The sequence below is a fragment of the Buceros rhinoceros genome, unplaced genomic scaffold (genome assembly GCF_000710305.1).
Source record: "Buceros rhinoceros silvestris isolate BGI_N320 unplaced genomic scaffold, ASM71030v1 scaffold10943, whole genome shotgun sequence".
Classification (NCBI taxonomy): domain Eukaryota; kingdom Metazoa; phylum Chordata; class Aves; order Bucerotiformes; family Bucerotidae; genus Buceros; species Buceros rhinoceros.
In genome coordinates this window covers 96,997-107,422 of record NW_010401984.1, presented here as the reverse complement: position 1 = coordinate 107,422, position 10,426 = coordinate 96,997, and the positions used below count along the sequence as shown (strand labels likewise).

At 38.9% G+C, this 10,426-nt stretch overlaps 1 protein-coding gene across 1 annotated transcript in view; it reads right to left on the bottom strand.

The window, feature by feature from the left end:
* The window catches only part of LOC104490231 (transcription factor SOX-6-like), a gene marked incomplete at its 3' end in the record, with an annotated part of 134,525 nt that overhangs the window by 46,998 nt on the left and 77,101 nt on the right, over positions 1-10,426 (bottom strand). The window contains exons 4-5 of the mRNA XM_010132492.1: positions 7,492-7,664; positions 4,384-4,452 (exon numbers count right to left, since the gene is read on the bottom strand). Coding sequence (XP_010130794.1) covers positions 4,384-4,452; positions 7,492-7,664 — 242 coding nt within the window. The remainder of the gene's footprint in view (positions 1-4,383; positions 4,453-7,491; positions 7,665-10,426) is intronic.

The following is a 10,426-nucleotide window of genomic DNA, read 5'->3' as shown; positions in this document are numbered from 1 at the left end:
AAAAAAAAAAAAAAAAAAAGAAAAAGAAAAGAAAAGAAAAAAGGGTGGGGAGAGTATTCCCTAGTGCCGGAACAGTAGCATTGCAATTGCTTTTTGCATGTCAATGCTAAACACACTTTACAAAGACAGACAACGTCAGAGAGTGTAACTGAACTGACAATAACTAGATTCCAGCTTGTGCATTTTCAGCAAGCTCACTGCAAGGACTTTAACCTGTCTCCAAAAGGCAATAAATGAAAGGTTCAGCTCTTAAAATTGGAGGTCAGATACAAACTTAATGATGAAGCATAACTTTAAATCTATTTCTACTATTATTATCCTAGCAAAAAATTAATTAACCAGGTCAGGGAGGCTATGAAGGCTAATGTGGAATGTAATTATTCCTGATCTTTAGACATGTATTTCACATAAAGAGATAGTCCTTATTCAGCTCACCAGGTACCTGAATTGTCAGTAGTTAATCATGAATAGGAAGAGAGACTCATAGGTTCAGCCTCTTAAGTTTTAAGTATGATTCAACCCATTCCTATTCAAGGGCAGTTGAAATAAATGCAATTTTTAATGTTACTATTCTTCTGTTTGTTTAATAACATAGTTCACTCCTTTTGACTGAAACAAAAATGCAAGAACATTAATATGAAACTACAACAGCATGAATGTGTAGATTAAAATTTGAAAAAATTAGTATTAGGAATTTCTAGTGGCTGAATTAAAACATAGTACTTACGAGTAGAGGAATCTAGGTTTTCTCTGCACTGGAAACCGTACTGATTCAAACAGAAAACAAAATGTTCTGCAATGGCAGTGAGCATAGTACAGAGGCATAAGGGCAAGGGAAGTGCGGGAAAGCAGATTGGATCAGCTGTCATTGTAATATCTCGCAAGTTTTTTTGCGGAGAAGCTCAACAACCAGTGTCCCTTTCAAAGATTTCAACCACAGTTTAGGACTTGCCCTAACAAAGCCGGCTGACCAGAGGAGGGAAGCCCTCAAGCTTTCATCCTTTAAATCCACCCACCACCACCAGGGAAACCCTGGAGCAACATGCCCCAAGCACCAGTGGGATCCAACCCCCTTCCTCAGCTGGTGAGGTCAGAAGCAGTCCCCAAGCCTCATTCTGAAAGGACTGAATTCTGCCAGCGAGGCAGGGATCTCGAGCTGCGCTCAAGGTTGGAACCAGAGATTCAAGCCTTCCCTTCTTCATGATGTACCACCAAATTCCTCCTTCAAACAGCTTTTTTCCCTTATCCCTAGAGGTTTTTGCTTTTGCTGCACAGGCTGAGATGTACCTGAAAGAGTCTCATTTTGCTCCTTCTACTTTAAGAATGAATACTCTTTTAAAAAATCTGAATCAACCTGGAGACCAGTCCGTGAGCTCTTACTCGCCCTACAGTAGTTTCTTAATTTTGTATCTACTAAAAGCAATGATTTCTCTGCACAGCTTTGCATAACAAAGAACTTAATTTGGCATGCTAGATTTCCTCTCTAGAAGACTGTTTATGAACATTTGAGCCGAAAAGTATTAATATACTGCATTTATTTGAAACTTTTAAGATTCTCAAAACATTACGTTTGAATTGAACAGGAAACAATTTGCCAAATTTCAGATAAACAGAGACAGAACTGAGAACAACTCCAGAATCCCCCTCCCATTAGCCAACAGACAAAATTGCTTTCCCCAACACGCACAGCCTGAAAGTAATATTAGCTCCACTTAGAAAACATGAGATGATGATGCAGAACATTTAATGATCTCAGTACTCTTGAAATACCTATGTTGTTTTCATACACATAACAATGTAAATAATAAATACCAAATAATGAAAATTCTAAGTAACCCAGTAGATGTCCATATGTTTTATTTCATATGGATTATTGAATCCATATGAAATAAAATACGGATTTTATTTTATTTAATGGTGGTTGACAGAAACCTTGTAAGCCTCATCTAAAGTCAATTCTAACTGTTGAAATGGGTAAATAACCAGATGCACTTATTCCCAGAAATAGTTGTTTAAGATTTAACTCTGTCCCTCAGAAGATGACGGTGGTACACTGTGTGTCTGGTGATGAAAACATTGCATCAGCAGTGCCCCACTCCCGCATCCTGGAGAACATACTGTACTTGTTTCAAGTAGCTGTGCCATGAATAGGCCCATGCTCAGATGGAACTGGCACCTGTGCTACTTGCATTTCGCAATCTCTTTAAAAGGGGAGTGTCAGGGAAGAGTACCATTGTTTTTCCATGCACACAAAGTATAGATAAGAATCCACACCATTTCATGTAACTGGTGTCTCCTGAAAGGGTTTACTTAAGAGCATTTTTAAGCAAATGCACCTTCTGAGTAAAATCAAGCAAGTTATTGGGGACGCAGTATCGAATTCTACCAAGCCCAGAAACTAATCTGAGAATGTAAATGTTTATTAGAAAATTGTTTCTCCCTCAAGCCACAGAGACTGTGATTCACCTCATCTCACTCCAGATCTCTACACTATACATAGGCAAGAGCATGCATATCCTTTATAGTGAATGGAGAGAAACAGCCATTTTAGGGAATAATTAATCTGACTTATTTTAAACGTCTACCTTAGGACAAGATGAATTGCATCTAAAACTATTCACTCTGCTTGTCTCTCTTCACTATAAAAACATTCTGGATACTTAATTGACACACAGTCTACACTGCAGTTAATTACATTTGATATGTTGAATTCCACCCAGAGCCACCATGTGACTTCATTACCGGTACTGAGGTTTCCTGGGAAGATGCTGGGAGAGGACCCGAAAGAACCAGTATAGCACTGCATCTCTTGCCTGCCTCCTGGTTTACCTCCATCCCACCTGTAGCCTTCAAGGAGCTACACATCCCAACAAACTGCACCACTTGTAATCAATTCAATAGCAGCAAACCCACTGCGAACTGCAGAGTCAGCTTAGCCCATAACCTCTCCTGAACAACTCCTGCTGCAAACAAACCTGCTGCAGAATTAAGAAAGAACAAAGAACCACTTGGCTCACAAGCAAGTGAACAATGTAAGCTGGTGTTTAGCCTAGGAAACAATCTCCTAGCAAACTTTTAAGTAATCTCCTCGTTAGATAACGTATATTTGAGCTAGCATCTCCCAAACACGCCTAGTACTTCTTACTGGAGTCCACAATGTTCCTTGGGCAATGAGATGCCCACTTAACTGCTCTGGCTAACAAGCTGGGAGAGGAAACAGTCCCCACTGCCTCAGATCCACTGATTAGACTCATGTAAATATAAATAGAGAGGTTGAACTACTGAGGATCTCTGGAATAAGAGTAGCTTGCTTTGTCAAGAACTTTGAAACAAATATAGGGAAGTATCACCAAGAAATAATTCAGCTCACATGAACAGAAAAATCATTCAATACTTCTTCGCATGTATATCTAGGAAAGGGTGAGAAAGAAAAATTCTGGAGGATTCGACACTGTGTAAGAGCAAAATTTGGAGCAAACAAGAAAATGAACCCGCAAAATATCCTAAGACCTCATTTCCCCAGAGTCGGTGTATGGGTAAAGCTACAGGAAAGTACCGAGTGAAGACAAGCATGAAGTACTTTTGAAGTTTTACTACAGAGAAGGATACTTCCCAGTAAAACAGACCCATGTTCTCCAAACAGGGACAAAAATTACCTTGTCATGATTCCTCTGTCTGTGTCTGAACTTTTAAAGGAATTTAAAAACTGGAAATTACTCATGCAAATAACTGTTCTGTTTAGCAGACGCAGCTATATTTCAGTCTTAGCTTTTATGTCAGGTAAAGGGTTTTTAACATGATTCTTCGCTTTCTGAAGCCAAACTTGTAAATAACACTTCAAGAAGATGATGTGTTTTTTCCTTTCACTGTTCTTCCATCTCTTGCACCCTTTGTGCACACCTAACATGAACATGCAGTCTTCCTGTAGGCCATGACAATAATGGTGCTTTGAAATTCAATTGTCTCTCTCATCCCAGTTATCAACACATTTATATACCTTAATTAAACTCCTTAAGGTGTAATTGAAACTGCATTACAATATTTGCAAAAGCATTTACAAGCATTTCTTTGGGATGAGGGAAGGAAAAACTTCAGGTTTGGAATCTAGTAACATGACAAATCAAACTGATTGCAGGTTTCAGAACTGAATTACAAGTTTTAAGAAATAGTTCAAAACTTTCAGAAGAAAACTCTGCTCATTGAAGAAAAGCTCTTTGCATCAAAAAGATGTTTGACAATAATCTCTGAGACACAAAGATCCTCCATAAAGAGCATCTTTATCGAGGCTTGTTAGTAAAGCATATGGCTGCTTTATTTTAGCTCCCTCCCTCTCCATAAACGAAATTTAAGTATAATCAGAAGAGAGCAATAAAACACACTGACCTGAATTTGCTGCTGCAGTAGATTGATTTTGTGCTGCTGTTGCAGAAGTTGCTGCTGTTGTCTTGCGATCTATTAGAAATAAGATTTCCATTAAATTAAAACAGTAATATTAAAATTTCAATATCGAGAGAAAAACATCTTAATATAATTTATTTTTTAAAAAGGGTAATTTAGAGGCATCTGTATATGTGAAGTAAACACTGTAAATTTAAATACAACATAAATTCTAGTTACCCAGTAAGAAATAAGTATTCTAAGCACTTAGGCCTCAACTCTGCAAAGTACAGAAACATGGATATAGCTGTGTGCACGCGAATAATCTCATCACTATTCAACAAAGCATTTAAGCCCAGGGTGATCTTTGACTACGATGCATTACAGTTAGCTACAATGGGAATGAAACACACGCTTAAAATTAAGTGCTTTGCTGAATGGCGATGGGATTACTCAGGTGCTTAAGGTTAAACACACATTTTCCTGCTTTGCTGAACTGGAGCCTTAGCTAGTATTTATAGATGTTTCACTGTTCAGCACAAGCTCCTAGGCCAAGCTTCTCCAACTTCATTTGCAATCAGCAGCACATTACTTCTCTTGTAAACTTCCAAGTCTTCTCTGGAACTACCCAGGGAAGTCAGGTCTCATTCTGTGTAAAAGCAGTACCTGGTGCTCAGTAACTCATCCTCAACAAAACCCTGTGAAATATCTAGATATTCCTACCCTCATTTGGTACATGCAATAAGGGATCTGGAGGGTAATGATTCACTCCATCCCCTCTCTAACACAGATGGAAAGAAGCAAGTGTTCAGGGCGGGGAACACCAAGATGCTAACAACAGACACCCCACCCACATCCACCCTTCCCCCTTCCCACAAGCCATCCAAAATCAGCATGCAGGAGCAGAAGGGAAATGGGATCCTGCTCTCAGCCTGCAGAGCTGCTCCCTGCCATAGGGGACCTGGACTGCAGCCTCGGGGGAAAAGCCTCTCGGAGCCAGGGAGGGAACAAGTGAACTTCTGCTTTGGGAGGGAAACTGCACAGCAGACTGAAACAAGGACAAGATTTGTGTTTCCTGGAAAGCTCGGCCTCAGCACTTCTGCTGCCTTCATTTCTCAAGTATAATTTCCTCTCCTATAAATATTTATCTAGAGCAGAGGAACCACATAGAACAGCACACTGGTGACAAAGGTAGTCTGGTCACTCAAATACACTGTTTCGACTTTGGCAACCCCCCCCCCGGACTCCTTCCCCACCATCTCGAAAGCATGCATACTCTGTTAGGAACTGAGAAGATTAAAGAAACACAGGAATGTAGCAAGGTTGATTTGTAAATAAACAATCACATAGTTTAAGCACAAAGCGCTCAGGTTAACTCGGAAGGAATCTGCAGTTACACATTAACAGCTTGTAATGGTGCACACACAGAGATCAAGTCTGTCATTTCTTTAATGTCTCTCTTCGTCACCTGGCAATAGCTCTGGAATTCTTTTCACTGCTACAATTAAAATTCACTTTTGTATGGGAAGCCAACACAAAATCCATACATATTTTAAATCTTGCATATGGCCTCAAAGAGAATTGAGGCCTATGTGATTCTGGGGCTGGATCAAGGCAAAGTGCCTCTGTCGTGTTTATGTCCACATTGGCCCTGATGCTAAACTCTCAGCGGAGGTAACAGAGTAACATGATATTCAGAAAGGAATTATTTGTGACTGGCATTGAAATCAGAGACAGCATGGAGCTGCGTCGTGGGTCACTGTATCACAGATACTCAGTAGCCGGTGTCCAGACTCGGTTGCAGCTGCTGCTGACCTGGCTGCTACGTAACGTGGTAAGCTATGGCCAAGGCAAGAATGAGATTTTTGTTCACATTTGCAAAGGGACTGATCTGCCAGAGTTCAGACTGCTTGTGAACAGCTTTTTGTACCTGTATATACGATAAAGTACCATTTGAATAGGCATTTCCTGTCGAAACCCAGAAATATACCATGAAGCATCTAATATCAATAGTTCCTTTTAGATGGGAGAGTACTGTGATTGAAAACGTATCCAATACTCCGCAATGCAATTACCATAGCATACACTTGATGTATAGGCTTGACACCGTAAAGTAGGGTACACAAGCACCATGTGGCTCAAATTCTGAATTTTATTTGCCTATCGGTTGAGCTACATGCTCGCTTCATTGAGCATGACAACCTAGTTTTAAGTGTCATTTAATTTTCATTTTGAAATATAATTACAAAGTGTTCACTGTAAGATATCACTCGTCTGCAAATGTGTCAAGATTAATTTGTGCTAGCTTATTCACAAGTGTCAATAGTTAATTACTGTGTCATCTCTGGATGGCTAAATGACATTCTAACTTCTGATTTTTTACAGTGTTCCTTTATGTTATTTTCCATTAGGGGATGAGTCCATATTCCTACATGTGGGCAAATACTCAAGGCACATAAAATACCAGACGTCACAACTCATTAAAATCAACAGAGCATATATTGCTGTATATATCCTATAAAATACATTTAACTGAAAAGATAATTCTAGTAATAATGTCAGATTCCTAAAAACCGCACATTAATTTGGATCTGTCTGATTCAATGCCTAGGGGACTAGTGTATGGGATCACTGTTGTTACATTTTTGAATAACGAGAAAAGGACAGCTCTTCGGACAACTGCATCTTTAAAAAAAAAAATCAAAATGCAATCAAATAAATCAAACCTTACTTGTAAAGATATTCGAAGGTTTGAGGATGCTTAAGGCTTTTTTTTTTTCCAATTATTTTCTTGTCAATAAGAGAAAGAGTTAAATAGTGGTTATAGTCTGCCTTCTTTGTAACTCCCAAAATTGCATCTCAATGCAAAAACCAAAAACTGTGAAATCCATCAAACGCCATTTATTCTAAGAACGAAATTATTTGAATGCCCACATCCACATTTTTTTTTCCTCAGGGTCCCATAATATTTCCTCTTTCTGCAAAAAGATGTAATTTTTGAAGATATTTAAGCTCTTTTCACAACAACAACAACAAAAGATGAAACGCCGAACAGTGTTTATGAGCAGCATTCTGCATGAAACATTTTCACAGGTTTCTTTCGGGGAGCCTCACCTGTTCTTGCTGTTGGCGAGCAAGGTCCATTTGCTGCCGTTGTTTTTCAATTTGTGAGGCTGCCAGCTTTTTCTGTTCATCATGGGCAGCCAGGAGCTGCTCCCGTAAGCTGATCAGCTGGGTGATCATAGTAGAGAGCTGTCGCTCTTTTTCTGCCAGGCTTTCTGGTGTACCTAAATGTGCAGGAAAGATGTACTGTAAATATGAGAATGACATTAGTTACGAAGCAATATTCACCAGAAAAATGGCTGAATGACCAAAGTGCTTATTTCAAGCATCAGCTTGAATATATATTTTACTAAGAAATCCCCCAAAAATCCAGCACATGGCTTGCTGTGCTCTAAGTATGGAGGATATAACAAAAATTGGTGGAGAAAAGAGACAGAGAATTTCTTTTATTCTGACAGGAGTAGTTAACGATGCATTGTGTACAAATTCCTGTATTTTTTTCCATTTAAATCTGCCCAGTGTGATAAATACATGCAGAGTTTATTAGACATAATTTTCCTTCACTTCATATATTTAGTTGTTTTTCCCTAAGTATGGAAAATGCTAAAAACAAAAAATTAAAATATGCTATTCAGTGAAAGAAGCAGTTTAATGGTTTATTGATCATTTCTTTAAAATACCCATAGATCTGGTAGGTCATTTGGGTAAATGTAAGCTTTGGTTATGGAATGCACGTTAAAAATGAGCTCTACTTGTCCCTAAGAGAAATGGCTAACCTGAGAAAATGGCTTGAAAATTTTCATTTAACTTTCAAGTTTAGTCTACAGAGAGCACTTAATTAATACGAAACTACGGTACATTTATTCTTTGCACTAATGATGCTTAATGGTCTGTTTATGGGTAAATTGCATGGGTCTCCTAAGTAGAGAGTACAGGGTCCTTTTGCAAATCAATCCAAAAATACCCCATCTTATGCATGAACATGTTACTCTGTCAGCTCCTGTGTTCGAGCCACACACTACAGTTCCTTGTGTGAGCATCTCAGACCCACAGCTCTATAAGAAGTAATATAATTACAGTAAGGTAACAGTTCAGGAATACTGGAAGAGCATCCAAAAGAGATTTACTGTTGGAAGTGGGATAAATTAAGCAATTTTATGCTGCACAGGAGAACTGAGAGTTACAGAAGAAGCAAACCAAATCAAGAACGAGTCAGGTCTGTAGTCTGCCACAAAGACATGAGAAGTGGCACAAAAGAGAGGGTGTTCACATACTTCCTTTTCTCCATTCCAAGAGAAGACTATGATAAAGAAGTCACAGGACTTTTGAAGAGGAACAGAATGTGTGAGGAACATGACGTGGGAGGAAATGGAGACACTGTCACCAAAATTATGAGTCCACTTTCTTCCCAGAAGTAAGATGGATATCTTCTAGGGAAGAGAAGAAAGAGATTGACAGGTTTCATAAGGAGAGGGAAGACAAAACAGACTCCTACCAAGCAGGTGACAAACCCAAGAGGCTCCACTACTTACAGACTGCTACCCTGGGACCAATATTATTCTTAAACAGAATTTCATTTGCAAGAGTAGCACACACAAGAACCTCTCTCTAATTGCTATGGAAAAAGAAACTGCACAGCTTAAGTCAACCACTGTAAACAAAGCAAACTCCCAGAAACAAGGTGTTTTTCTCTACATTTCTTAATTGCATTTAACAATATAAAGCACTGAAAATATTCAATTTCTTAGCCACTCTCTTAGCTTTCAAAGAGTCTGCAACAAATTGATGATACAGGTCTCCAGACAAGGAAAAATTAGCAACTTCTGTTGTAGAAGTTTTAGAAATGGTTAATCATTTTCTTAGTCACAGTATGACAGAAGCCTGAAGTTACAGTTGAAGGATGCTACTATTTAGATCAACTCACTGCAAAACAGTGTGATATACATGACTGAGGCAATAAAAGAGTTTTGTGCAAAAGGCTGTTCCAAAACAACAATGAAAAAAAAGATGTTTGAAAGTAAGCTTAGGCAGGTATGTGGCCAGGAGAATGCACTGAAGGTACTGACTTGCCAGGATCCATTACCTTGTACTGAGCTCTACACTGTTGACATCAGTTCAATTATCTGCGACTTCAGTATAGACTTACCTTAACCCTCTTAACCTGTGCTATTCAGTCTTGCACCACAGATCAAAGGTACTTTTGAATATGTTATTGTATAGCGAAATTCATTTTCACGAACAAGACTGTCTTGCCAAAGAAAATCTCCCTTGCCCATCGTGTCTAGAAGAGATAAACCACTCCACTTATTTTAGGAAGCCAATGGGAAGCAACCTGCTGCCTCAAATGATAGTTATTGCCATCCACTGCCACCTGGGAAACCACAGCTTGAGACTTTCACATCTGTCAAGCAGCTTTGGCATTGTAATGCATGCCTCTACCTCATGCTCGTAAAATATTTCACACACCCAAAGCAGGTATTAATCTCCTGCTCCATTTTCGTATTATTCTGTACACTTTGTATGTGCATCATAATATGACTAGAAAGCCTCCACAGAGTGCCTGCTAAGGCTACAAAATTTAATAGTTTTGTTAAGATTAGTTAGAACCATTTTTAGCTGCAGCAAATTTATAAGCTCATTTTTTTTCCTGAATTGTATACAATAGCAGGCAGAAGTAACTGTTCTTATTCAAAAATTCATTGTAATTGTTTTTCATTTCTCCCCACTCCCAAGCCCCCCTCCGCTTGACACACATCTGAAATGAATGAGCCCGTTTAAAGTACTCTACTCTTTAATTTGTACTGGGCTATGTAATCCAACAACAGACTAGAACTGACGACCACAAAATGTACACTGTGCTCCTGGAAAATAACAAGACCTCCATGAAGCTGCAAGACACCTAACTGAATACTGCTCAAGACAAGAAAAAGCCTAAGATGCAGAATATTGTTGTATGAACGTGGTGGGGCTGGTAATTTGATTTTAG